General features: G+C 52.6%; 4 protein-coding genes across 39 annotated transcripts in view; 2 read left to right on the forward strand and 2 right to left on the reverse strand.

Annotated features, from left to right (window-relative positions):
- Positions 1-530, reverse strand: part of MCM3AP (minichromosome maintenance complex component 3 associated protein) — a 57,268-nt gene extending 56,738 nt beyond the window's left edge. For both annotated transcript variants that reach the window (XM_014859829.3, XM_014859830.3), the window contains exon 1: positions 381-530. The gene's annotated coding sequence lies outside the window, so the exon portion shown is untranslated. The remainder of the gene's footprint in view (positions 1-380) is intronic.
- Positions 526-6,418, forward strand: YBEY (ybeY metalloendoribonuclease). 4 transcript variants are annotated; one of them, XM_044751049.2, is made up of 6 exons: positions 526-750; positions 1,521-1,775; positions 2,783-3,126; positions 3,763-3,791; positions 4,192-4,260; positions 5,497-6,416. In XM_044751049.2, the coding sequence occupies exons 2-6, from the start codon at positions 1,566-1,568 to the stop codon at positions 5,685-5,687; spliced, it is 843 nt and encodes a 280-aa protein (XP_044606984.2). In that variant the 5' UTR covers positions 526-750; positions 1,521-1,565; the 3' UTR covers positions 5,688-6,416. The 4 variants fall into 4 exon arrangements, 3 of the variants coding, with proteins under 3 accessions (XP_044606984.2, XP_014715321.1, XP_014715320.1); XR_006515693.2 differs by lacking the exon at positions 3,763-3,791 and having other exon boundaries at positions 5,497-6,411; XM_014859834.3 differs by lacking the exon at positions 3,763-3,791 and having other exon boundaries at positions 613-750; positions 2,783-2,911; positions 5,497-6,418.
- A 3,436-nt stretch (positions 6,419-9,854) lies between these two features.
- C18H21orf58 (chromosome 18 C21orf58 homolog) lies at positions 9,855-27,335 on the reverse strand. 3 transcript variants are annotated; one of them, XM_070489119.1, is made up of 8 exons: positions 27,229-27,335; positions 21,384-21,444; positions 19,912-19,985; positions 18,708-18,863; positions 16,076-16,187; positions 11,826-11,965; positions 11,201-11,433; positions 9,861-10,795 (listed from the first exon to the last, which is right to left on the reverse strand). In XM_070489119.1, exons 2-8 carry the CDS (start codon positions 21,388-21,390, stop codon positions 10,750-10,752), a joined length of 768 nt encoding a protein of 255 aa, XP_070345220.1. In that variant the 5' UTR covers positions 21,391-21,444; positions 27,229-27,335; the 3' UTR covers positions 9,861-10,749. The 3 variants fall into 3 exon arrangements, with proteins under 3 accessions (XP_070345219.1, XP_070345220.1, XP_070345218.1); XM_070489117.1 differs by lacking the exon at positions 27,229-27,335 and adding an exon at positions 22,345-22,644; XM_070489118.1 differs by lacking the exons at positions 11,201-11,433; positions 27,229-27,335 and adding an exon at positions 22,345-22,644 and having other exon boundaries at positions 9,855-10,795.
- Positions 26,145-27,967, forward strand: part of PCNT (pericentrin) — a 148,638-nt gene continuing 146,815 nt past the window's right edge. For 20 of the 30 annotated variants that reach the window (XM_044751091.2, XM_044751101.2, XM_044751097.2 and 17 more), the window contains exon 1: positions 26,145-26,664. In XM_044751091.2, the coding sequence (XP_044607026.2) occupies positions 26,608-26,664 (57 nt within the window). In that variant the 5' untranslated portion in view covers positions 26,145-26,607. Of the gene's footprint in view, positions 26,665-26,936; positions 27,601-27,967 lie in introns of those variants that run through there. The other 10 variants (XM_044751095.2, XM_070489105.1, XM_070489106.1 and 7 more) reach the window with 3 other exon arrangements.

Consider the following 27,967-nt stretch of genomic DNA (forward strand, 5'->3'; position numbering starts at 1 on the left):
TTTACTAAATTGGTAAATTCACGAAAACCCTGAAACGGTACTAAGAAAATGAAGCCGGTACAGTTCTCAGCTTAAAGAGAGGCGTTTCTCCGTCGCCAGTCACAACGCAGCGCTGACCGAGCAGCGGGGTTTCAGGGTCTCCTCCCACCCAGTTCTTCTCCGAGCCCCCGGAGCACTAACGACTCTGGAGACGCAGGAACAACCCGCGTTCCGCCCGGGGGACCACCGGGAGCGGGCTCAGGGGCCCAGCAGCCGGCGGGGAGGCGCCCTGGACCCTCAGGGCCAGGCCGCCGCGCCCCGCCGTGAGCCCCGGCCCTCCGTTAGCCCCCGGGCCGGCGGCGCAGGGGGACATCCGCCCGGCCCGGCCGCGCGCCGCTCACCGTTCGGCTCGGGGACGCCGCCGCCCCAGGTCCCTCGGTACCGGGCTGGACTCGCAGAAGCGACCCGCAGCCACCAGTCGCTGCCTTCGCTGCGCGCCGCGGGCGGAAAAAGGGTGGCCGACTTCCGGTCCGTCCCGCGCGGACCGCTTCCGGCCGCGCGCGGCCGCGCTCGCGTTCCGCCTCCCTGCTGAGCTGCGGCGGGGCTTCGGGTGCGCGGGTTCCAGGCCCCGGTCCCTGGCATCGGCACCGGTTCTTGTGCGCGCTGCTTCCTCCCTCCCAACCGGGGCGTCGTACCGCCTCGTGTGCGGCCGGGGGCCTGCGCTCAGGGCCGGGGTGTCCCCCTGAGCGGTCCCTCGGGAAGCCGGGCCCGGTAAGGCCCAGCCCTCCACCTGCGGCACCTTGTACCACCCGCTCCCCACCTCCTTCACCCCGTACCACCGGCTCCCCCACCTCCTTCACCCCGTACCACCGGCTCCCCCACCTCCTTCACCCCGTACCACCGGCTCCCCCACCTCCTTCACCCCGTACCACCCGCTCCCCCACCTCCTTCACCCCGTACCACCCGCTCCCCCACCTCCTTCATCCCGTACCACCGGCACCCCCACCTCCTTCATCCAGTACCACCCCGCTCCCCTTACCTCCCCTCATCCGGTATCACCCTGCTCCCCGACCTCGCCTCATCCCATACCACGCTACTCCCCTCATCCGGTACCACTCTGCTCCCCTCACCATCCCGTTCCTGGCTCCCCAACCTCCCCTCATACCACGCTGCTCCCCTCACATCCTCTCATCCCAGTCCACCCAGCTCCCCCCACCGTACCGCCCTGCTCCCCTAACCTACCCTCATCCTCCCTCCACCATCTCACCCTGCCCCCCCACAGCCCCCTCCTCCTTGTGGTCCTTCCCCTCCACTGGCCTTAATTTCCTACTGGCTGTTGTTCTCTCTTCTGGCATGCCTGACTCTCTAACTTCATTTTATATTCCCTCGTTTTTCTATCTTTCTTATGATGAAATATAAATTCTCTTCAATTTTTCAATGAATTTCACGAAATAAAGTGATTTGATTGTGTGTGCATGTGTGTTTTTACAGAATTATCACTTCCTGGTACTGATTTGTCTTCTCTTAAAATTTAACCACAGGTTCCTTTACAAGCATTTTTAAAGGGCTGAGTTGTTCTTCTTGAAATGAGTTTGGTGCTCAGAAATCTACAGCGAGCCATCCCCCTCCGGAGAGTACCACTCCGCAAGAAGATAGAAATAGTAAGGAATATTTTAGGAGTGCAGAAATTCGACCTGGGGATCATTTGTGTTGACAACAAGAATATTCAGCACATTAATAGAATCTACAGAGAGAAAAATATCCCAACCGATGTGCTTTCTTTTCCATTTCATGAGGTAAAAAGTGTTTTCCTCTTCACCTTATCTAGCCTACTATCCAGTGTAAATTTCTTGTGTTGATTATACTACAGACGTGATTTTTAAGTTTTATTTTGAAAACTTTGAAATATACACAAAAATAGAGATCAACCCCTATTGATTGATGCCCATCACTGGAGGAGAAAAGGCAATTGGACTCCTCTGTCTCCTCTTAATGCTATTAGCGAATTAAAAGAGAAATGAAGTCTTCTACAGTTGTAAGCGTGATTCAATAATGAATATGTGTGGTTGAAAAATTTAAATAACACTGAAAATGAAAGAACTGACTTGGGTAAATATTTTCAACAAATATGTGAAATATAAATAAATATGCTGTCAGGTCAGTATCTCCATTAAGTAAATGTCTCATTCAAGGCTTCACACATTGTTAGTAGCAACATAAGTTGGTGCAAGCCTTTTGGAAAGCAGTTTGCCCATGTACTTGAAGATCGTTTAGACATATGTGTACTCTTTAACCCACTAGTGTCACACCTAAGAAAATAAAAGAAGGGAGAAGATAAAACATTGTGTATAATAGTAAAATATTCACTTATTTTCCCTAACGGGAAGAAAAAATGTTAACACCTTAAGTATTCATCTATGGGTGACTAGCTTAGTGTGGACAGTCCTCAACTGAATGGACTGGTTTTTATGGTCTTTATGTGGGAAAAAAATGTGAAAGATTGTTTAAGACAAAATACCAAGCCGAAAGAACAGAAATACAAAATTGTATCCATGTGGTGGTTTAACTCCATAGAAGTTGTGGATCTGTGTGATTTTGCATTGGGAAGGATGAAAGAAATGGAAAGTAACTCATGTGACAAGGTGGAAACATCTTAAGTCACTTGGTGTAGGGACTCTGCTGAACACCACCCCCTGCCCACCTGGGGACTGTGAGGGGGTCTCCCAGAGTGAGATCTGTAGGCCTGTGGTGGGCTTAGCATTCCTGAGGTCATGTTCTCCACTTCTGTGTTTCCTCCTTGCAGAATCTGAAAGCAGGTGAAATTCCCCAGCCAGATTTTCCCGATGACTATAATTTGGGAGACATTTTCCTAGGAGTAGAGTATATCTTCCAGCAGTGCAAAGAAAATGAAGATTACTATGACATCCTGACTGTAAGTGGGAATACTGAAATGACAGAACCTGATAGCGAAATAAAAACCAGTGTCCTTCATCCAGGCCATGAAGAGGTTACAGATGTGACACCTGCGTCCACACTGTCGTCCACGTGTAGAACAAGGGTTGTTGAGGGCAGCACCCCTCTCATCATCCCACGGAGAGAGAGTAGAGAGCCTGCAGCCTGGGGTCTGCAGGCTGGAGGCAGTGTTGGGTGAGTGGAGAGGATAGAGAACATCTACGTAATGGGGAAAATGGAAGCTCCCAGAAGTGGCCCTGTTTTAGCTTTTCTCTCTGGAGATCAACAGGCTGTGTTTAGCTGACTCAGACCTGCTGAATAAGCTTTTTACTAAACTGCCCAAAGTGGGCAGGACTCTAGCCTCCAGAACGTTCCGGATCTGTCTTTCTTCAGCTTGATGAAAAAAAGAAAAAAAGGGGATGGGGGTGTTCTGAAAAACTATGTATGTGACTGAATCATATTTTAACTTCCCTGTGGATTCAGTTGAGGTGCCTTCCTTTGGCTGAACAGCTGTACCCTGAATTACCATTTTGGGGATCCTAGTGCTTCTGTGTGCCTTGCAGCAGAGCCTCCCAGCCAGACCCAGTGGGAGCAGGTGTTGGGGGCCTGCCTGCTTCCTTGGGTGAGGAGGGTGAGGGTGGGACTTGCCCAAGGAGGAGGCTGTGGTTTCCTCCTGAGAGTGACAGGAGCCCCAGCATGGGCAGGATGGTCAGCACAGGCTTCAGCTCTGGGACCTCTGGCAGCAGCTGTGCACCCTGGGAGCCCTGGGGGGGCAGTCGTGGACGTCTGCTTCCACTCCCCCACACCTCCTGAAGATTCTCTTACCCGCAGCAGAGGACCATCCCCACTCTTAGGACCATGTGAGTGGCCAGGCCGCTCTCCTCCCTGCTGGCTCCTAGCTGCATGTGGGCTCCTGCCAACAACCTTGGTACCCTCCACCTAGCCCCCCTTGTTCTGGATGTCTCCACAGTCCCCACTCCGCCACCCTGCCCCCTCCCCACCCCACCCCAGGGGAGACCCTGATCTTCACATCCCGTGACAGGGCCCTGGCCTACCTGCTGCCCCCTGACTGCACCCCTGTGTCCTCACCCCCTGCCCACACCCTCGGTGCTGCTGCCACCTGCTCCCACAGTCCTGCCCGGGCAGGGAGGAGGGTTCTAGCCTCCACGGTGTAAGCTGACCTCTCCCTGCCTCCTCCCCTCCCTGGGCTCACAGCTTGGTCATATTAGCCCCTGAGGTGGCTTTTAATTGTTCTGACAGGTGACTGCCACACATGGGCTCTGTCACTTGCTGGGGTTCACACACAGCACGGAGGCCGAATGGCAGAAGGTAAGGTCATCCCTGTCCATTGGCATGTGCAAGGGGGTGCCCTGCCATGTGCATCAGACCACCCAGGAAACAGGGCCACCCAACCTGCCTGTTACAGTCAAGTATAAAAACCAAAATTGGAAAAAACAGTAAAATACGGAATTTTATAAATGTCTGCTTTATAAAAAAGACAATCTGTTTTAAATATTGGGCTCCCCAAATGCTGTTAACTGTGCTATTTATTCACTACTGAAAGGAAGGTCTGAGCAGAGAGACTGAATGCTATAAATTCTATAAAATTCTAATGGCTTAAAGTTAGAAAATCTTTACAAGAGAAATTGTGACAATACTTATCAATTGGAACAGGATTTAGGATGTGCAGGCGTCCAATAGAGACTGTTGGGTAAAGTTATTTAGCAGTTTGTTTCATCAAAGGGTCAACATTTACACCATTTATGAAGGTCTGTGTTGGTATATATGCACTATATTGTGTTTAATAAACTCAAATTATATTTGTAATAAAACAATCAGGTTTTCTAAAAGGCGTAAAAAGACTTTTTCTCATTAGCAAAAAAGTCCTTGATGCCTTTGGCCTCCCAGGGACCCATCCTAGGCTGGGTCCACACCAGCCACACACTGGCTGGGCCCTGCTCCCAGTCGGATACTGACCCTGCTGTGGCCCCTCGCTCCCCTCCTCCCCACACCCACAGACCAGGAAATCCTTCGATGATGGCACCTCCAGCGGGGCCAGTCTTCCAGGGACCCAGCCCTCCTGGGGTTTCCCCACCCACCCGCCCATTCCCCCAGGAGGGGCTGTCCTCACGCACCCGCCTCCTGTACGTCCTGGGCCTGGCTGGCCCATGTCCCATCCTCCCTAGCCGCCCCATCTGCCACATTCTGCGACCCCAGGCAGGCTCTCCTCTTTCCTACCTGAGACCACCACCTCAGCCCTGGCCCCCAGCCCTCCTGCTGCTCCACCATTCCCCCCCCCCCCCCCCCCCCCCCCCCCGCGCAGGCAGTGTGTTAGCACTCCCTTTGTGCCAGTGCTGGCGACGGTGAGCAGAACCCCAACCTGCCCTTCAGCCTGTGTGAGAGGCTGAGGTTCCCTCATGCCACAGCCATGGACATGGGCCACGGGGAGGGGCTTGCAGAAAAGGGGACCCCTGGGACCCTGGGATGAGCAATGGACTTCCCAGGACCTGAGGAGGCCAGGCCAGCTGGGCGAGTCCACAGTTGTTCTCCTTTCCTTTCTTTCAGATGTACCAGAAGGAGAAGCAGGTTCTCGAGGAGCTGAGCCGGCGCACAGGGACCAGGCTCCAGCCCCTGAGCAGGGGCCTCTTCTGATGGCCATGGTGCCCGCAGGATACTCCAGAACACAGGGACGCAGGGTTGGTGGAAGATGGACCCCTCCCTTTGAGCTCCGAGAATCAGGGACTCCCCCAAACTGAGGGCCCTGCTGGACATGGCTGTCCTGTGGGGCTGCAGAAGTGCCAGCCCATGCTGGGGCTTAATTTCATGAGTGGAACCTGACTGTAAAAGTACAAGAGAAATTTCTACTCCTTACATAGAATACAGCAGACTTGTTTTCAGTATTGTAAATAAAATAGTTCCTAACTCTTAGAATGGACAAATGGAACACATGAAACCCCCTCCTCCTTGGGGTTCTGCCTTTGTACAGAGGCAGTTCCCTCTCCCACTTCCTCAGCCCACTCAGTAGTAAACAAGCAGCCTAGGGTGGGCATGCTCCTCACCCTCCCCACTGGAGTCCTGGTGGATTCGGTCCCCACCCTACCCTCGGGAGTGCTGTAACCTGGAGCCTTCACTTGGCGCCTCTATGAGGGGAGGGACAAGGCTGACCCTTGGGGTGGCTGCAAGGCCCAGGATGACCCCACAATGCACATCTCCCATCTGTTGCGTCTCCCAAGGTGGGTGTGGCCCCTAGTCGGAGCATTTGGCTATAGATGGTACCTGAGTCCTCTGTGTAGCACTGGCATGGCTGGAGCTCTGGGGCCCCAGGTCCCCCTCACCTCCCACTGAACTACAGTAAGTGTCTTCTGGCTCCAAGGAGGTGCCTGGGCCCCGACTGCAGCATCTCGTCCTCCCAGAGGAAAGTGCCCCTCCTGACAGTATTTCCTGTGTTATTTTCTGAGTATTAAAGTCAACCCAGGAGTCATCACAGAGCTTCGTGTAGAGCTGCTCAGAGCACAGGGCATCACCAGTGGTAGCAGATCATGGAGAGGCGCTGAGCCAACTCAGAGCCTCCATCACCTGGGCCTCACAGATACGCGCACTGACCATAGAGCCACAAATCCTCCAAGGAGCTCTGAGGAGGTCGTGGCAAAAAAACATAGCCTCTCAGAGGCCCTTTTTTGGCCTGAAAACTGAGGGATACTACGATTCTGAGAACTTGTTTCTCCCATGAATCGATTTTAGAAACATAAAAACACGTTTCCCGCTGAATTTGTGTCCTGTCTCAGCCAGGACTTCCCCGAGCTCTTGGGGACACAGAGTTGGGCCATTTGTATTCCTGAGTCACTGTTGGCCATGCATGGTCTGCTTCTGGTCAAATAAGCTTGTTCTCAGTTTAAAGTCCAACACAGCAAAGACCAAAAGTAACCCCAGGCCTTTTTAAGAGACTGAAGGGGTCTTGGGACCTGCTGGTCACTTCAGTGGGTATTTCGGAGGCTCCTCCATCTACCATCAGAGCTGACCCTGGTGAACCTCTGGTCACATCCGGCACAAGCAGGGTCCTGGGCAGTGGCCTCACAGTGGAACTGCAGGGGGCCAGGGGTGGGAGGTCCAGCTTTACTGGGTGATGCCCAATGGTTCTGAAGGGACAGATCACTTGTTCCCCTGCAGCCTAACTCAGTGACCCTGGGGTCCAGACCCCAACTCCCGCACACCCTGACCCCTCCACTTGGATGGGTGTCCATGCGTGCACTGCAGCCATCCTGCGTCTATCCTGTCACCAGTGACCCTCTTCATTGGCATCCCTTCCACTGTGAGCTGACTGCTCATATCTTAGGCCCATTTTTCTACTAGTTTTTCTTTTTTCTTACTGATTCAGAGGTGTTTTCATATATCACTGAAAACAATAGACTGTGAGCAAGTGTCCCTCAGACCTTCTGAATCTGAGAAAAGGCCACCCACTGTCCAGTCAACGACAGTGTCATCTGCCACCTGGCCGTGGAGCTCCATCCTGGCTATTTCATTCCATTGGTCATTTCTGCCCACCCCTGACCTGGCTCCCACTGCCCTGGCTCCGGAGCTTCCTTCAAAGCCAATGTCTGCCAGGGAAGATCCCGCCTGCTGCTCTAGGAGTCGCTTGGACTCCTTGGCCCATTACTCTCCTGCGTATATTCAGGATTCAGCTCCTGAGCTGTGAATACCTGGAATCTTGGTGAGAGTTACATTAAATTTGTAGACCAGCTGAGGATGTTAAGGCTCCAGGCCACACTGGTACAGCATCTCTTGCTTCGTGGGTCTTGGATGTCTTTCAATGACTGTCATCATCTCAGCACAGGTGGGCATGATGTCTCCATAGGTGCCCTGCCAGCACCCCATCACCACAGGGGAAAACTTTCTCAGCTCAAAACAGGAGTTAGTGCAGACCCCACAAGTTAAGGGTTCAGTCCCACAAGACTGCCCCCCACTTCAAACCAGGGTACCCACACTTCTGTCTGGCTTCACTACAAATCAGGGTTTCCATGACCCCTCCCTGTGGTTCAGTAATTTCCTAGAATGGCTCACAGAACTGTGGGAAACACTGGTTTATTATAAAGGCTACATATGAACAGCCAGGTGAAGAGGCATATAGGATGTCGTCGTAATCTTGGGGCCTCCAGGACCAGTTCAACTGACCCCTCTCTTATCAACAGAGTGACTATGAATTGCCTTTCATAAAATGTGCAGTCACATAGTCAGAGCATGCACAGAAGAAGAAATCTTGACCTGAAATGACGTCTGAACCAAAGATCCTCCTCCCCACGGAACCCAAGGACCGGGACACGATCAGAACTTGAAAGTCTGACTCATCAGAAGTGAGGGGTCCCTCATAGAGGAAGATCTGGTGTTAAAATTCCTTCCCCACCTCATCATAAATGTTTAGAACCCCATCTTAAAAATTTAGAACGTCATAAATGTTTACAACCTTACCATAAATGCTTGAAGACCACCAATCAAAACGTGTCCCACCAGGGTTTCTTCATGCCAGCGTGTTTTCCCTAACCTTAAATTTTCCCCAAATCCTGATTCAGGGAGACAGATCTGCGGGCACACAGCTCTGTCTCCCTGCAGATCCATCTCACAGAAGAAAGCTGAGCTCTCTTCCCAAAGGCTGATGCCATAATTAATTGGCTTATTTATGTACATCAGGCAAGAGAACCCCAATTTTGTGTGGTAACAAGGTCTGGGAGGGTCCGAGCACAGGAGCTTCCATCCCTGTGGAGTTGGGGTGCATCGCCCTCACAGACACATTCACCAACCCCATCTTCTACGGGTTTTCATGGCGGGTCCACCTCATAGGCAGGATTGATTCAATCCTTGGCCCTCGGGATTAACTCAGTTTCCAGCTGCTCTCCCTCCCTGAGGTTGGGGTGGGGCTGAAAGTTCCAACCCTCTCATTCCATGTTTGGTTCCTCTGGCATCAGCCCCCTCCCTGAAACTCTGGGCCAGGCGTGAGAGAGTAGAAAATACATCTATCACAGTCTCTTCCTCCAGTTCCCAGTACAGAGCTCCTGAAACCCTTGTGCTTTCATGGGTAATAGGAGTGTCTTTTGTCCTAATGAGGTGACCCTGGGTGGGTTCCTGGGTGGGGGCTGGTCACCAGAAAGACCAGGTCATATCAGAATCCTGGAACTTTCAGCCCCACCCCCCATCCTCCAGAGAGGGGAGAGGGGCTGGAAATGGAAGTAAGGATTGATCACGCCCACGTGAGGCAGCCTCCATAAAATACCAGTAGTTCGGGGTTCAGGGAGCTTCCAGGCTGGTGAGCACCGACAGAAGCTCCCACACTCATGACACTCCCAGACCTCGCCCTGTGTATTTCTTCGTCTGGATGCTCATCTGTATCTTTATCATTTCCTTTAACAAACTGGTCAACGTAAACCAGTGTTTCCCTGAGTTCTGTGAGCTGTTCTAGCAAATTAATCAAACCCAAGAAGGGGTGATGGGAGTGACTTACATCTGGTTGGCCAGAAGCACAGGTGACAACCTGGACTTGCGATTTCCGTCTGACATGGTGGGGGACAGTCTTGTGGGACTGAGCCCTTGCGATGTAGGATCTGATACCTTCGCCAGGTAGATGGTGTCAGAATAAAGTTAAGTTTTCAGACCCCCATCTGATGTCACAGAGAATTGCTTGCTGTGGGGAGAAAAACCCAGACATTTGGCAACCAGAAGTGAAGGGTTCTGTATGAGAGTAAAAGAGACTCACGGGCAAGAGAAACACAGGAGGAAGAAACGGGTTCCCCTACTCAGGAGATGAACAAAACAGAGTTTTCCAACTTACCAGACCATCCAAAGACAATTGACTTCTGTCAAATTTCCTCCCTCCGTCGAATTAATAATTATGTTGATAAATGAAAGCAAAGAGAAAAGCCATGTTAGATAAAGTCAACGTGAAAATAGGAAATCAGGTCAGACCTTTAATTGGTACATTTAACAAGAGACTTGATGTCCCATGCACTGTGCTCAGGCCAGCCCGCCCTTGTGGGCACACGTCACTCTCATGGCTCCCAACCTTGCCGGAGAGCCGGGTCAGCCCAGAGGGAGCTTGCGTGCGGCCAGATGGCAACTCTGACGCCACCTTGCTTCCTCTGACCAGCACTCTGGAGAACCTGTGAGGGCCTAACGATGCAACAAGGGGACAGGATTCCTGCTTGTGCAGAACTTAGGGAAGAGATCATTTATCCCAAAAAGGGCCAGTGAAAACATGCATAATACTTAAAAATGACACTTATGTGAAAATAATATTAAAACAGCATTAAAACCATAATTCCACAGAAAAAAAAGTAACAAAAATTACAGAAAGAGTAATGTTTACGTATTCATGTCAGAGACCCGACCACCAGAGAGAACAACTGGGACAGAGGAAGCCCCTCCCGCAGCCCATCTGCACAAGAACCGTGTTTAGCTTCTCGTATTTATTTCTAGGAAATAAGCTGTGCAGACCCATGTTCAGATCTATCCGCAGACATCAACAGAAGTCACGTCAGTTCATGCCCTGCAGCTTCCTCCACTTTAACGGGAGCCTCTCCCTCTGCCACACTATGGCAGACACATTTCCCAGTTATCAATCTATTTGACTGTGTTTATGGTATTTTTCCCATTGGAAAGTTTAAGATTTTATGTGACTAAATCCATTGATCTTTCTCCTATGGCTCCTGAGCCGTCTTTCCTGATGAAAGCCCTGCATTTCCTCATGATCCTCAGAGTCCAGCATCCAGGGACCCCGACTGCGCCCGGTGGGAGAACAAGGACCCTGCTGCTTGTCAGAGCTGATCGTGGGGGTCACAGGCCTGGAGCCTGTGTGGTTGGGATGCCGTCGGATGCCAACCTAAAGGAAAAGCAAGATGTCTGGTGTAGTTCCTGCCCTGGCCTGGCTTGCAGACGCCATGCTGCAGGTGTGTCACCTGCCAGGGCTCTGGAGGGGGCCCTCACAGCTGTGTTTTGAGAACTGGACATTCTCAAGGCCACCCCTGCTGGGCAGGACAAAGGACCCAAGCCACAGGCAGCTTCCCCAGAAAGTTGGCATGGGGTCCACACTCGGCTGTGGTGGTGAGGCTGAGGCTGCCATGGCCCTTCCAGGTTCCTTTACAAAGTCCCTGCTGCAGCCGCAGGCCTGACAAAGACAAGGGGTCCACTGGCTTCTCAGCAGGTGTGAGGTGGGGGAGACCCCGGCCCTGGTGTCCGCCCACCCCCCAGACCTAGGATGCTGGCCTTAAGCCCAGCCAGGACTTACACGCTAAGAGCGGCCGCTGGGGGGGCCACGTGGTGCACGGTGGGCAGGAAGCCGGCCGTAGGTGGGAGGGCGGTGGCTGAGACCACAGGGGGCCACAGGGAATAACCCACTGGGGAGCCAGGTACAGGGATGGCCTGCAGCGGGGCTGGGGGTGTGTAGTGGTGGTGGTGATGCACAGAGGGTGGCTTCTGCCTCTCAGCTCGCAAGATGGCGGGGTGAACCTGCTGCAGTTCCTAGGCACAGCGCACACACCATCCATTTCAACTGGGACCCTGGGCTGCTCCCAGCCACCCCCTTTCCCTCCACCCAGTTCCTGACTTATGTGGGGTCAGAGCCCTCGATGGGCAGCTGCGGGCAGGAGGTGGGAGGGGAGGGCAAGGCTCTAGCAGGGCTCATCTGGCTCAAGGAGGCAGCTTTCTGGGCCCCGAACTACACAACCTGCTCATCTGGGTTGGGACAGGGGACTACTGGGGGGCTTCACAGACATGTCACAGGCCCAGAGCCAGAAATATGCTTTTCAGAGTTATGCAGACACACAAGTTTCCAGAGAAAAGCCATCCCAGGTCCTCTGGTTTTGATTTGGGGGATCACCTTTACCTTGATGTCTGCTCCCGGCAGAGCCTACCTGTGGGGTGGGGTGCAGGGAGGCAGCCTGTGGTCCTCCAGAGGCCGTGAGCGCTGATGGGGGTAGGGCTTTGAGCATCAAGTTTTGCATGATGATCTGGTGCATTTGTGCGTTCTGCATCAGCATCAGTTCCACCATGTCTGAAAGGAGAGGCCAGGAGGGGACTCAGTCATTCACAGACAACACACTGATGAGCGGGTCTCTCCTGAGAACAAAGCTTTAATCTCACACTTGTTGAAACAAATGTTTCAGTGCATTGCAAGCAACAGAGAGCCTTCCGCACAGGGTCTGTGGTGTGCAGGTCTATGGGGGCGTGTCCTGAGACCTGGAACTTCTAGGTCAGAGGGTGTGCGCTTAAAAGTGCTGTTGATGGTGCCCACTTGGGCTCCCAGGAGGCTGCTCCACTTTGCCTTCCTGCTACTGGATTCTACAAATCCACCTAGGCTGCATGGTGGCCCCCCAAAAGGTGTCCACGTCCTAGTGCCCAAGACCCCTGATTATGGCCTTATTTGGAAAAAGGGTCTTTGCAGATGTAATTGAGGATCTTGAGGTGGGACCTCCTGGATTATCAAGGTGGGCCCTGAGTCAAGGACAAGTGTCTTTATAAGGGAGAGGCAGAGGGAGATTTGAGACAAACAGAAGAGGAGACACAGGCATACACCCCACAGACACATGCAAGTCACTCACCAGAGGCCCGAACACGTTCAGAGCAGCGTGGCTGCAGTACCAGGACCCCCAAACCCAAAAGAACGGGTCTGCGCTTGGTGGGATAATAATGGGAGGCTGCCAACTGACCCCTAGCGATGTCCACACCCTGATCCCTGGAACCCGTGAGTGTCTCATTAAATGGCAAAGAGGGCATTGCGGATGGATTAAGGTAAGGATCTCAAGATGGGATAGAGGTAACCCCCAGTGTCCATCAAACAATGAATGGATAAACAAAACGCATTATGTTCATGTGATGGAACATCATTCAGCCTCAGACAGGAAGGAGATTCTGACATATGCTACAACGTGGATTAACCTTTTTTTGTTTTGGTGAGGAAGATTGTCCCTGAGCTAACATCTGTGCCAATCTGCCTCTATTTTGTATGTGGGACAACACCATAGCATGGCCTGATGAGCAGTGTGTAGGTCCACTCTCAGGGTCGGGACTTGCGAACCCTGGGCCACTGAAGGGGAATGTGTGAACTCAACAACTGTGCCACCAGGCCCCTGGATAAACTTGAGGACATTATGCTGAGTGAAATAAGCCAGTCACAAAAGGACAAGTGCTGTATGATTCTACTTAGATGAGGTCCCTAGAGCAGCCAAATCCACAGAGACAGGAACTAGAATGGTGGGGTCAGGGGTTGGGAGAGGGGGAGGGGATGTTGTTTAATGGGGACAGAGTTTCAGTTTTGCAAGATGAAAAAGTTCTAAAGATCTGTTGCACAATGTGACTATAGTTTACTATAATTAAGATGGTAAATTTTATGTTTTTTACCACAATTTTAAAAATTAATTAATTAATTAAAAATAGAATCTGAGTGGGCCAGCCCAGTTGCATATTGGTTAAGGTCGTGCACTCCACTTTGGCAGCCCAGGGTTCATGAGTTCGGATCCTTGGCGCGGACCTACACACTGCTAGTCAAGCCATGCTGTGGTAGCTTCCCACATACAAAATAAAGGAAGATTAGCACAGATGTTAGCTCAGCAACAATGTCCCTCACGAAAAAAAAAACAGTCTTGGGATGGGGAGATTATCCTAGATTTTCTGGATGTCCTTACTAGGGTCCTTAGAAAGTGTTGAGAGGAAATAACTGTCAACCTAGATTTGAATATCCAGCAAAGCTAGCATGTGAGAACAAGGGAGATAAACCTTCCGTGAGAGAATGAACACCAAGGTGGTGCAGAGGAGCTTGTGAAGGATCATCTCAAGATGATAGAAATGATTCCAGAAGGATGGGTGAGAGACAGTAAAGGGGGAGGACAGATATTAGGTAAATTCCAACAATATTTTATGTATGAAATTGTACTAGTGTCTACTTTTGTGAAGCTTTTCTCAGAGGTGAAGCTGAAACGGAGCAGGACTGGGTCAGTCCAGAGAAGGAAGGGAGCCAAGTGTCCCTTTTGTTATGGGGGAGGGGGTGGCTCAAGTTACTGTGTGTTTAATTTTATATAAAACAGCCCAAGAGTTCTCCAAAGTACTCTTGAGATTTCATATTTTTCTACTCAAATATTTGATCTAGTTGGAACTTGTTTCATTTTTTACCACTGATTTTAAACACCACTTCTCTTTTAGGCATACAAGTATTTGTACACACACACAGCACACATGTGCCCACACAAACACACACACAGTTTGCTCAGTTTGCCTCTGACCCTGACAGGTTGTCAGTAAAGTTCACCCGGAAGAACCAGCAATGAGTCGTGCTGAGAGATGCAGACGTCCCCGGGAGTGCACACATTGTGTCTCTGTAACTCCAGAGTCACCTTTGTGTGGGTCACAGTGTGGACGGCACCCCTGCATGGGCTGCGTGGCCACCTTGAACCAGGCCTGTGAATTACAGCACACGATGGAGCCACAGTAACTAAACAGGTTGGTATTAGTCACTGGGACAGAATTGAGAACACTGATCAGGTGATTGATTCTACACAGAGGTCTGCCCCCAGACTCCTAACACCATCAGTCATTTGGGAAATGCAAATTAAAACTACAGTGAGGGGCTGGCCCCATGGCTGAGTGTTAAGTTTGCATGCTCCACTTTGGTGGCCCAGGGTTTTGCCGGTTCAGATCCTGGGTGCGGACCTGGCACCACTCATCAAGCCATGCTGAGGTGGCATCCCACATAGCAGAACTAGAAGACCTCCAACTAGAATATACAACTGTGTACTGGGGGGCTTTGGGGAGAAAGAAAAAAAGAGAAGATTGGCAACAGATGTTGGCTCAGGTGCCAATCTTTAAAAATAAATATAAAAATAAAAATAAAACTACAGTGAACTACCACTAACCTTCTGTTAAAATGGTTGAAACTAAAAAGACTGACTATACCAAGTGCGAGAACTGGAACTCTCATACATGGCTGGTAGGAATACAAAATGGCACAGACACTATGGAAACAGTTTGGCAGTTTTTTGAAAAGGTAAACACACACCTGCAATATGATTCAGCCATTCCACTTGTAGGAATTTACCCAAGAGAAATGAAGACATATGCCCTTGGGAAGACTCAGACATGAATGTCCATACAGCTTTTGTGGTGATAACCAAAAACTGGAAAGAACCCAAATGTCCATCAACAGGTGAGAGGAGACACCAACGGGTCCATCCACACAATGCAATGTTACTCAGCAATGGCAAGAACCGTGGTTTGATGCACACAATTAGAGTAATGAGTCTTAAAACGATTATACTGAGTGAAAGAAGCCACACAAAGAACAGTATGAATTGTGTGATTCCTTTTATATAAAAATCTAGAAAATGCAAACTAGCACATAGTGGCAAAAGCTGACCAGCAGTTGATTGTGGAGGGCAGGAAGGAGGCAGTAAGCAGCGCCATGGGAAACTTTAGGGGTGACGGATGTGGTCACGTTCTTGATTTAGAGCTGGGTTCACAGGTATTTACATCTGTCAAAACTTATGCAATTGTACACTTTAACTCTGTGCAATTTATTCCATGTCATCTCAGTAAAGCTGTTTTAAAAGTCAAGTATTTAAGTTATTTTAAAAGAAGCAGTGGGGGCCAGCCCGGTGGCGCAACGGTTAAGTTGGCACGTTCTGCCTCTTGGAGGCCTGGGGTTCGCTGGTTCAGATCCCAGATGCGGACATGGCACTGCTTGGCAAGCCATGCTGTGGTAGGCGTCCCACATATAAAGTAGAGGAAGATGGGCATTGATGTTAGCTCAGGGCCACTCTTCCTCAGCAAAAAGAGGAGGATTGGCAGTAGTTAACTCAGGAAATAAAAAAATAAAAGAAGCAGCAATTGTACCAAGGTTTTGGTAGAGCTAATAATTGGAAGAAGAGGGACTAGAGCCCAATTCCTTCAATCTTAGGCTAGGCCTCTTTCTTTTACCTCTTGCTTTCTTCCCTCAGACATGTCCATCATATGAGGATTTTTCAAAGTTAAAATTATTTTTATGTTTCATGTAAATACATAGCTTAAGTTGAGGAGCCAAAAGCTAGGATACATGACTATCCTGATTACAAAATATTTTTTCTTTCAGTAGAGAATTTCATAAACCCATAACAATTTAGTACGGAACACTCACCTTCCTTAATACTTCCTGACCTTTGAGTGGGGAAGGCCTGGGGTGGGGCAATCTGTGTGATGAGTGGCTGCTGAGGCAGCTGCTGAATGATAGTGGCAGGAGGCTGGGGGACCTAGGAAGAGCCAGATGATTAGTTACCTGAATGTGCCCTTCGAAAGAGTGTTTTATAATATCCACTCACCCACCCACTCACTCATCCATCCACCCACCCATCTACCCATCTGTCTACCAACCCACCCACCCACTCACCTATCCATCCATCCATCCATCCATCCATCCATCCATCTACCCATCTGTCTACAAACCCACCCACCCACTCACTCACTTAGCCATCCATCCATTCACCCATCCACCCACCCACACATCTATCCAGTCGTCCATCTATCCACCCGTCCATCCAAGGGGAACTTTAAATGATTAACCCTAGGGGTTAAATAGATGGCTGAATAGACAGATATAGATAGATATTTGAGTATGGGTATCACTTAGGACATGGTATATTATGGACTGAATGTTTGTGTCCCCGCTATTCATATGTTGAAGCCCTAACCTTCAATGTGACTGTACTTGGAGATTGGGCCTGTGAGGACATGAGGAAGGTTAAATGAGGTCATGAGAGTGGTGCCCTAATAAGAAGAGGAAGATACACCAGAGCTCTCTCTCTCTCTCTCTGTTATGTGAGGACACAGTGAGAAGGTGGCCATCCACACGCCAGGAAGAGAGTTCTCACCAGGAACTAGATTGGCCAACACCTCCATCATGGACTTCCAGCCTCCAGAACTAGGAGGAAATAAGTTTCTATTGTTTAAGGCGCCCAGTCTGTGGTGTTTGTTATGGCAGCCTGAGCCCACCGAAACATGGTATTTTTAGTGTTTCCTATATTTCTTGTCTTTAGTAGGCTGAGTCAATCCCTGGTTTCATTAATTCTGGGTTAATAGAAGCATCCGAGGAATTTGTCATGAAATAACCTCTGCTTCTCCCCTGAGTTAAACAACACACAACAATCCAGCATGCACTGGGTGACTGTGCACCAGAGAGACCTTTATTTTAATCCTTTCTGGATTTCCCTCTTTCTCAGTTCACAGAAAGGATGGCATAGACCAGGGGTCGGCATACTTTTTTGATAGAGGGCCGACAGCAAGTTGTCTGGGCTTTGGGAGCCACATGGCCTCAGCTGCAGCTACCCCACTCTGTCGTTGTAACTTGAAAGTGGCCACAGACATGTCAGCAAATGAGGGTAAGCAAATAAGTGTAACTTTTTTTATGAACACAGATTGGCATTTCGTATCATTTTCATGTATTACAAATTCTTCTTTTGATTTTCCCCCCAAACATTTAGAAGTATGAAACCATTTGTAACTTACAAGCGGTACAAAAACAGATGGCAGCCCAGCTCTGGCCCATAGCCATAGTTGCCACCCCCTGCATAGCCCAAAGTGCCATTCTTAGGGGGCTGTGCCTGTCCTGGCTGATGGGACCCACTACCTCGTGGTCTCTGGGTCCAGCTTCTAGGAAATTCATCGTAATGATCAAGCGCCCTGCCTGCCCTTGGTGTCTTGGGGCTGAGAGTGAAACACGCAAGCATGCCTGGGCCCTGAGGGAGTGCAGTAACTGTGAACATCTTTGGGATTGGGGACAGCCTCCGGTACCTACACCCCACCACTCCCATGGTTCCTGGAAGGAGGTTCCAGGTGTTGGAAGGCAGGAAGGTACAGGCTGGGAATACCTGGAACCTGGACACAGACAGCCCAGAGGGTCTGGGGACTCCATTCGCATGGGTCCCTCTGAGACTGCCCCTCCCTACTCCATCCACCCCACCATGTGTTGCCAGTGTCCTCTTCCAAAGGACAAATGCCCTCCAGGTCATGGAACGAACCTGCTGGCACCATCAGTCTCCCTGGCCAGCCAGTCCAGAACCTTCTCAACTGGACCCTGCTCACATCTTTGGCCTCTCTTCTCCCTGGTCATACTGAACTTCTCCTGAGGCTTTGAGGTGCCAGGTCCCTGGCTTCTGTCCCTCCCCGGGCACCGACCTGCCTTCTGATATGTTCCCTTTTGCTTAAGAAAGTAACGGTTGTTTTCCACTGCTTGCACCCAGAATGCTGAATGAAGGTATGAGGACCTCAAAATTGGAATACTCTTTTACATTTTTTAATCCTGCCCTTGAAATTAGGGTCTTAAGCTTCCCCTGATCATTATGATGTTTGGAAAAAGAGTTGACACACTTCTTCCCCAAATTCAGGGACCCCCTGGTGATGAAGCCCCCTAATACTTCTGTTCCTGGTGCAAAGGTTAGGACTGGGGCTGGAGGCAGGAAGGCTGAGCTGAGACTCCAGCCCCTCATCTGTAATGAGAGGAGACCATTCCCTCCCCAAAGCCAGTCTGAGGGTGCCTGTGAGGGTGATAGAGATGAGCCACCGAAGTCCCCATACAGTGCCCAGAACACGGTGAAAGGGAGCCACTGTTGGCTCTTAGCCGACTGACCGTCTTCAGAGCACTTTCATGATGCTGCAGAGGTCGGCCGAGAGGTGTGGGAGAGGAACTGTCATCTCTGCTTAGATGAGAGGTCTCCATGGGCACGTCACCCTCCCCACCTAGGTTCTACCCCAGGTTCATCATGATGAAGACTCACTGAGTGTTGGATGATCCGTGGCGGCTCCAGGGCCAGTGGAGGTGGGGAGGCTGCAGGGTAGATGCCCCCAGGGGGCACTTCCTGGGGGATCCCTGACCCAGGGGCTCGCTCGCTCCAGGCCTGAGCACGAGAGAGCTCTTCCAGGAGGTGATGTTCCTGCAATGCCAATGCAGAGCCTGCTGCACTGAGGAGGTAGCCACAAACGCCCAATGAGGAGACCCCGTGAGGAGACCCGGTGAGGAAACCGGTGAGGAGATCCAGTGAGGAGATCCAGAGAGGAGACCCGGTGAGAGGACCCAGAGAGGAGATCCAAAGAGAAGACCCAGTGAGGAGACCCAGAGAGGAGATCCAGAGAGGAGACCCGGTGAGGAGACTTGGTGAGGAGACCTGGTGAGGAGACCGAGGGAGGAGACTTGGTGAGGAGACCCAATGAGGGGACGGTGTGTCCTGGGCTCGTCCTCCGACTGCCTGGTGGCACCAATGCACAGAGGTGTGCCCTCTGTGTGGGTGGCCTTAGGACTGCCTGCCACTGGTCTCCATCAGGCTCTCCTCCTGCCCCGACTCAGGGCACAGGCGCAGCCCCCCTGGAATCAGAGCCCGGCCCTGGAGAGCAAAGCCTGAAGGCTCCTCATGTGGGGCCTACATGAGAATAAGGCTTCTTGTTAAATTTACCAAACAATGTGAACTAGCTCTGGGTGTTCTTTTTTTCAGACAACAGAGTATTCTCTCTCTTTCTTGCTTCCACGTCTACTTCACTACAAAGTATATGTTTTCATAACTATCCATGTGGAATCAAATGCATCGTGTGCATGGCCATCACCCGCTGCTGGTGAACTTAGTTTGGATGAAGCCCCTGAGGGTTCTGGAATCCCACTTCCTGTGGGCGGACTCTTTGCACAGCATTTCCACCTTGCATAACGTACAACCAAAGCAGGTTTTTAGCTAACAACACCCGTGTTAGATCCCAGACTGCAGGAAGCGTGCGTGCCTGTTTGGGCTTTCCCCGTGAGGCCTGTGATCTGGGTCTGAGGTCTTGTAGCTGCTCAGAATTCATCAGTTATCTGTACACAAGTCGTTAACACCAGAGAATCAGCGCTGAGTTCAGAACGACTCCCCGGAGCCTCTGGTCTGAGTGTGGTGGCCACTAGTTTCGGCCAGAGAGAGCTCGGGCCTAGGTTTGCTGCGAATGCACGGGTGGGCCTACCCAGAGTTTCCGAAGAAGGTCCTTCCTCCTCCGCAGAGCACTCTGCAGGGGTGCGTCCAGCTTGTCCCTGTTTCCTGGAGGGAAGCACACACTGAGGAACATTCCAAGTCTTGTCATTGCAGACCCTGTCAGATCACCCCTAACTCACCTGCCCCCAGGGCCTGGGGGTGACCTGGGCAGAAGAGGAGGGACGGTGCCTGAGGGGATGGAGCTCAGGGGTCACCCCCGTTGGGGTTTATATGGGCAACGGGAAGGCAGTCAGCTTGCTGAGTCTTTGAGTTGGCGTCTGTCCAATGGATTGTCTTACTCCTGGAAAGGAGCTGGAAGTCTCACAGCATGGATTCCTACTCGGAGCCCAGGCACCCCTTCCTCCTGCAGCACCGTGCCAGAAAGTCCCTCAGGCTCCGCTGGACGCTGATGAGAGGAAGGAGGCCCTCACAGGGCTTGTGGTGACCACAACCGGACTGTGAGCCCAGCCTCCCAGCGTCTGGAGCCACCCTGTGTCTCCAAGCTGCATGGAGGCTGGCATGGTCTGGCGAGCCTCAGGTAATGCTGTCCATAGCATCCTTGAGTCTGTGCCTCTCTGAGGAATGGGTCCCCACTCAAGAGAAGGCTCTGGAAGGGGTCTGGCTGTGGCGTCCTTTCCTCTGGGCTCAGCAGGCCTGCCTTCCTCCACTGGGGTACCAGGAACAGCCTGTCCTTGGAGGGTCTCCAGGAGTCCCTGCCCCCAGCCCATTGGCACTGCTCCATGGTTCTGCTCACATCCCTTGGGCAGGTGACCTGGTTTGGGATTTTCTATCTGGATTTGAGCCTGGGGCTCTGCCTGCTGCCCTCAGGAGCTGCCTGGAGCCCCAACAGCCTGAGGGGCTACCCCATGTAATAAAGAACAAGCAATGCTCTGCAGGCCTCCGCAGCATCTTGCCCAGATGTCCCCAAATCCAGACTCCGTCACCAGGAAACAATCCCCTTCCCTGGTTCCTGAGGCCTGAGCACCTGACCATAGGCCAGGGTTAGCGGACGCAAAGGGGTGTCTGGTTTGAGCGCTCAAGGATGCGCAGACCTACATGGATAGGACAGGAAAAGCCCCTCATGCCCCCTCACCCCAGAGCAGGCTCAGGGCAATGTGAGTCTGAGCCAGCTGTGGCCACTTCTGAGCTGGGCAACCTGGGGCACATTAAACAGACCTCTCTGTGCCTCCACATTCTCATTGCAAAGTGGGAACAAAGAATGTACCTCCTCTTGGGGTTTGCAGACTAAAGGCGATAAGATATGAGGGTGTGCCCAGCAGAGCACCTGGTGTGTGTGTGTGTGTGTGTGTGTGTGTGTGTGTGAAAGATGAAAACAGCCTTTCAACTCTGAATGAAAAGAAGAGCCTTAAGGACAGTCTTGCTGTAACAGGAGGTAAGGAGGGACCTCAGCGACAGGGGTCTCATGCCTCCCTATTGCAGTTCTATGTAGCGGGAGGCTCTTACCTGGCATGAGGTGGGCATCCTCAGAATCCCCTTCCACATTCTCACGCTCTTGCTCCAGTTTCTGTGAGGAAAAGAGTCCATGATGGGGACATGTGCTCAGGCACAGGCTTAGGGTGAGAGAATGACTCGGAGGGTTCTGAAGGTTCGGAGGGTCCTGAAGGGACCAGCACCTCAGACGAAGGGGATGGGAGCAGGCAGTGCTGTGTGACAGAGGTCTGGGTCAGGTGGCAAGGGTCACGTACTGGCTTAGGGACCTTGTGGGTCACACTGCCCATACGACACGCACACGCTCCACCCTGGAGTCTAAGGCAGATGCACTGATGCACATGGCCGCCTTCAGGCAGCTTTCTAGGGAGCTCGACTCAGGCCAGCTCTGTGTCCCTGCCCACCCTGACCACCCACCTGAGCCCTGGGCTGAGCGGCCACAGTCTAGGCCCGTCCTGGAGTGACCCCTGCCTCCCCCTCCACAGGGAGGTCGGGGCTGTGGGGCAGCGGAAGAGAAACAGAGCAGGTGGGGGGCGCAGAGGAGCTGCTGCACTGGGTGGCTGTGAGGACAGCTGGTAGTGAACCACACAGACCCTCAGAGAGGATAAGAAGATGGGTGTGAGGACAGGTCCACCGGGCCCGGTCCACGAGGCTGTGGGCTCTGCACTGGGCAGGGTCGCTTCCTGGAACACTGAAGCTGGGAAGCTCCACAGTGAAGCTCTATGGGGCCCTGGACCTGCTCTGGCCCCTATGTGCATGCTGCCTTCTGGCTGAGGAAACTGCAAGAAGAACCCACTTGGTTCTGTGTAAATGCAAAGAAGAAAAACCAAGAAACCACAGTCCTTAGTTACAAGGCTAAAAACCACTGAAAAGAGTTTTGTTTTGGAAGCAGGAGTCTGCTCATAGGTATAATATATCACCTTTAAAAGCTGTGCTCCTTAAATGGGTTAAAAACATGACCACCTCACTGTCTTACCTTCTCCAAGAGTTTCAGTGTCAATCGAGTCATCTGATCTGCCACTGAGGAGTCCAGCATCCTGGGACCACGGGAGAGGAGATACCCAGGTCCACCTCCCTCCCTGGTTCTCAGTCATTTGAAGGAAAGAACTGCTCAGCTAGAGGGAAGCAGCCCCAACACTGGTGCTATTGGAGGATTCCCATGCTGGGCTTGGTCACCTCCTGGAGACCGGCCTATGCAGGAGGGTGGCCACATCCCCCTAGACTGCAGAGAGTCCACAGCTCACGCGGCATCGCCTTGGCAGTTGCTGGGTGCTGCAGACACAGGGAGGCCCCAGGTTGCCAGGTTTCAGCGGAGAGTCCCTCCCAGGCCCCGCCTGTTCCACATGGGGGTTACCTGTAAACACTGCTGATACACAGGAGTGGCCAGAGTCTCAGTGGGAAGGCAAAAGTGGTAGCAGCTGGAGACAGAGGGCAGTGTGTAGTCTTGGGAGGGAAAGTTCCGATGCACCCATGCACCACCCACAACCTCGGGACAGAGCCCAGAAGAGTGTGGGGTGGGAGGAGGGGGCGGTCGCATCCATCCTCCATGCACAGCAGGGGCCTGCCGCCGCCTTATCCATTACCACCTCCTAGAGGACATCATACCCCTCTCAGGGACCCTCAGAGCCAGATAGATGGGAGTGAAGCTCAGACACTGGGGCAGGGAGAGGGGATCACCTGCCTGTGTATTTTAGGAAATTCTGGGTGACAGCAGGGGTAGCACCAGGGAGCTGGCCAATGACCTACCTAGGGACTTCTGGGTGGGGCTCATAGTGGGCCCACCCCACAGGCACCTAGCTGGCACCTCGAAGGACACAGGGCCACCCGGGGACACCACCCCTCCAGGAGGGGATGTGACTCCAGCATTGGGACTGCCCTGCGGGGACCTCAGCCCAGGGATGGGGTTTGGGGGTGGATCCTGGTGGCCAAGGGATTGGGGACAGCTGGGGGCGGAACCTCCAGCCAGGTCAGCACTCTGTTGTGACCCACCTGCAGCCAGGGCTTGTCTGCAGGGCTGCAGATGGTGGGGAGTGCACTTGGCAAGGGAAGCCTTTTATAAATGGTGCTGTACACAGAGGCCAGGGCACAAGCAGATCAAGATGGCCCTTCACGTGCACCGGCTTTCCACTCCAGATTTACAAATCAGTAAACCTGACCCATGATTTGAAATTGGAGCCCATGACCAGGGGCCGGGTCTGGGAGGGAAGCAGGGCGTCAGCAGCTTACAGCCCACTCCTCAGTGCATGTGACCTAGAAACTAGCATCAGATGGCCCAAATTGGGCTAGAAGTCCCTTAAAGTGCCCATACACTTCAGTATCTATGGTTTTATATGTAACATAATCCTAACATTCAAAGAGATCTGAGTATGCAGAAAAACTAGTCAGCTTAGCTAAGCAACTCAAGGTATCTAGGAGGTAATCCCAGTGGTAAAAATAACACCAAAACCCAGTGGGTATGAGTTTGTTAGAGTTTTTTAAAAAATAACTTTATTTTTTAAAACAGTTTTAGATTTACAGAAAAATTGAGAAGATAGTACAGAGAGTTCCCATGTACGGCTTCCCCTATTATAAACATCTTGTGTTAGTATGATACATTTGTTACAATTAATGAACCTATGTTGATACACTATAATTAACTAAAGTCCATATTTCATTTGATTTACTTATTTTTTTGCCTATTGTCCTTTTTCTTTCCAGGCACCAGTCCAGGGCACCACATGACATTTAGTCATCGTGTCTCCTTTGGCTCCTCTTCTTTTGATGACCCTGACAGTTTTGAGGAAGACTTGTCAGGTATTTTGTATGGTGTCCCTCTACTACTAGGATTCATATGATGTTTTCTCATGATTGGACTGGGTTTGTGGGTGGTAGGAGGAAGACCACAGAGATGAGGTGCCCTTCTCACCACAACACACCCAGTGGGCGTGCCATCCACGTGGCCTGTCACCATGGGTGTGGTGGGTGTGGACATGACCCCTGGCAGAGGGGCATCTATCAAGTCTCTCCACTCGACATCCCTCCGTCCCTCCACACTCTGTCCTCTGTGGAAGGAGGTGCCATGCACAGCTTGTACTTAAGGAGTGGGGGGCTATGTTTCCCTCTTTGAGGATGAGTATCTACATCATTTATTTGGACAGCTTTTTAGTTACTAAAAATAAATTAAGGCTCAGATCCAACATTTACAGAACTCTGACCCTGTGGTCTGCTGGTGCTGCCTGCTTGACCCAGGGTCTTATGAGCTTCATGTTTGCTAATACCACTCAATTCTACCAGCTAAGACTGGAAACTCCACTCCTCACACAAAGGGGTGTGATCTGACTCTGGAGGAGGAAGGCTTTCTGCTGGAGTTGAGTGGTCGAGTTTCCAGCTCTCTGAAGGAGATTTGTTTAAGTTGTGGTTGCTTAGAATCACAGGTTCTCACTGAGGTTGAAAGATGAGCTTGTGTCAGCACAGTGTCACCACAGCTCATTATTGCCATTACTCAATCTCAGAGAAGAGAGCACACAGCCTGCACACAAACCCTGTCCAGGGAAAGGTCCAAGAATGGTGAATGGAACAGAAGGAAACCCAGACACCATGGAGCCTTTGCTGTGATGTGCCCTGCACAATCATGCTTTGTATGCCACCTTCTCTCTAGTTGCCCGGCACCAGAAGTGCTGTCATCCTGCCCAGCTCCACAATGGCCCAGACCTGTAGAAGGGCGAGATTCAGGGGTGTTTGTTTACACTTCTCACATAGGGAAATCGGGGCACAGCTGTTCACTGGTTTCCTGGGTATCTTCCTGAGTTTGCAGCTCCCACTTGTGCTTGGCATCCGCCTGGACTCGGTGGTTTCCTAATCCAGCAACTGAAATGTGGTGTTATTCTATTTATAGACTCTAACCTGGGGGCTTTGCTTTCACTTTCCTTTAATAGTAAATGGGATGCTACCAATAGTGATAAGAAAAAGTAAAACGAGACCAAGAATGTCTCATTTAGGTAAGGATCACCACTTGGTGAGGGCCCCCAGGTGCCCACCTGTAACCCAGGTAGTTACATCAGAGTAACAAGAGGTGCAGGTGGCACGCTTATATCAATTAGTCAGAGTTTATCAGCTTCCAACGAGCGTGGTTACACTGACAGCATTTGATTGTTAATGAGCCAACGGTGGGCTAGGAATAAACACCCCACATTGTTTCCTTATCTGGACAAACAGGTTCAAGTGAAGTTTGAAGCCAAGGAACAAACAATGATTTCATAAGACTTCAGATTCCACAGAGACCGTGAAGTTATAACCAGTCACATTTTCTTTTTAACTTTTAATACACTTAAGAGCAGTTTTAGGTTCACAGCAAAACTGAGCAGAAATTACAGCATATTCGTTTTTAATAACCACTTAGAAGGTATTTGGAACGATTTAGCCAGAGCCTTCGAAGCCCTAAGCCTTTTCCACTCCAGAAGAGGCGGTTTTGCCTCTCTCTGAAACAGCTCTCCCCTGGTGATCTAGAACCGGGTACAACCGCTGTGTCGTTCGAACGGCTTGCTCCCGGAATCCCCCTCCTCAGGGAGATCACAGGCTGCCGGAGGAGCAGGCCCCTGGCGCCCGTCCGTCCCGGGGTCCAGAGACTGTCCTCGTGGGGGCGGCCGGCCTCCGGGTCGCGGGCCCGCCCGCCTCCCCCTCCTTGCTGTCCAGCGCACGTTGCCCGCGGACACCGGGCGGTCCCTGCGGACGCGAGGTGGCCTCAGTGCGCCCCGCCCCTTGGGGGCCGCCTCCGCCCCAGGGTCACGCACAACGACCGACGGACGGCGCAGGCACGAAGGCCGACGGCCACACCCGCCGTGTCAGCCGTCCAAAGGGCAGCCCCGGGGTTCGCGCCGCCGCGCGCGCAGGCGCGGCGCCCCTCGGCCGCTTTAAAACCGACCAACCACAGCGGGTTCCGAGGCGCCGCGCCCGTTCACTGGTCCTGCCCGGAGGGAGGCGGGAGTCCCAGCTCGCCAATAGGGGGCCGGCGGGCGGCAGGGGCGGAGCTCCGCTCCGTCGCGCGGCCCTGAGTGCGCGTGCGCGAGCTCAAGAACGCGGCCCCCTGATTGGCGGCGGGGTGGGGGCGGTGCCGGGCGCGGGGCGGGCCCACGTCTGCGTGACAGTTGTCGCGGGGGGGGAGGGCGAGCCAGGCGAGGGGGAGGGAGCGTAACTAGAGCGAAGGACTCGCCGCGGCTGCCCCGCCACCTCCCGGGCGACCCGTGAGGAATTCTACAGAGAGATGGAAGAAGATGAGCAAGAGCAGCGGCGCAAGAAGGTGGAGGCGGGGAGAGCGAAGGTAAGCGGCGGCGCCGCCTCCTCCCGCTGCCCCGGTGTGGACTCCCTAGGGCGGGCTTCGGCGCCCGCCACAGCCCTTGCCGGGAGCGGACGCGGTCAGGGGGGCTCCGCCACAGTCTTTTCCTCGCCGCCGGCTCGGCTGGAAGCTGCCTCCTGGCCGCCGCCATCTTGAATCCGCCGCCCTCCGCCGGGGCCCGCCCTCGCCGCGGCCGCAGCCAATCAGCGGCTGGGAGCGCGCCGTGTGGCTCAGGGCTACCGGGCGCAGGGCACGCCGGGACTCGCTGGGCTGCGCCTGCGTGCGGGAGGGCCGGGATCCCGGCCGCGGGCGGTGCTCTCTCCACCCACTGGGACCCCGCTCCGTCCTCCCGCCCGTCCCGGGGAGCTGGCCGCCCTTCACCAAGGCGCCCTAACGGACGTGATGACCTAGCAACGCGCCAGCCCTCTCCGCCTGCCACACCCGGCCGCAGAGAGAGTGAAGGGCAGGGCGCTGTCCGCGCACTGCGCGTCCTGGTTCTCCGGACACCCGGCGCGGCGAGCACCTGCTCACCCGCGCGCACCTGCTCACCTGCGCGCCTCATCCGAGCTCAGGGTTGCTGGAGGACTTCCCTACAGTCCTGGGCTACACAGCGCTCTCCCGAGGGCTCATCTCCGCTTCCATCGCTTTAAAACTACATGCAGAACTTCGTGTTATTTGGAATTCTGCCACTTTTTTTTAAAATATAAAAGAGTCTCCTAGTGGTGTTCCAGGAACACGTGACTTGTTTACATTGCGGAATACTTCCCGCTGACTGACTGCTTCGTATTCCGGGGGTCCAGAAGCTCCCGTTCTACCCTAGTTGGTGTTGGGGCCCATGCGGAGGGTCTTGAGCAGGACAGGTTGGAGGAGCTCTGCCGGGGTTCCCTGGGAAGCTCCAGACACCCGCACCGAGCTCCCGGGGTGTGTGTTACGTCCCTGTGTTGTGTATGCCCGAGTGAACTCCGTGTGGTTCTAGAGTCCCGTATCTCCAGGGATGCTTTTATTCTTTCTGCCCCAGTTTTCACAGAAACACCTTTCTGGCACTCACTGTTTTGGGGCATATGATGGGGATTAAACTATGTCCTGACTAGATCTGGGCTCTAGAGGCAAGTGGGGCAAGCACCTGCCCCACCCTATTGGGCTGTGGGAAGTCACCCGCTCTGTCGAGGAATGAGCAAGAGCCTCTGTACAGTGCCCTTGGAGTATGAGGTAAAGCCAGGTGAAGTTGCTGCGTTTGAGGTCAAACATGGTCAAACTTGGGGAATTTCATATGGATTAGCTAGTAGAA

The sequence above is a fragment of the Equus asinus genome, chromosome 18 (genome assembly GCF_041296235.1).
Source record: "Equus asinus isolate D_3611 breed Donkey chromosome 18, EquAss-T2T_v2, whole genome shotgun sequence".
Classification (NCBI taxonomy): domain Eukaryota; kingdom Metazoa; phylum Chordata; class Mammalia; order Perissodactyla; family Equidae; genus Equus; species Equus asinus.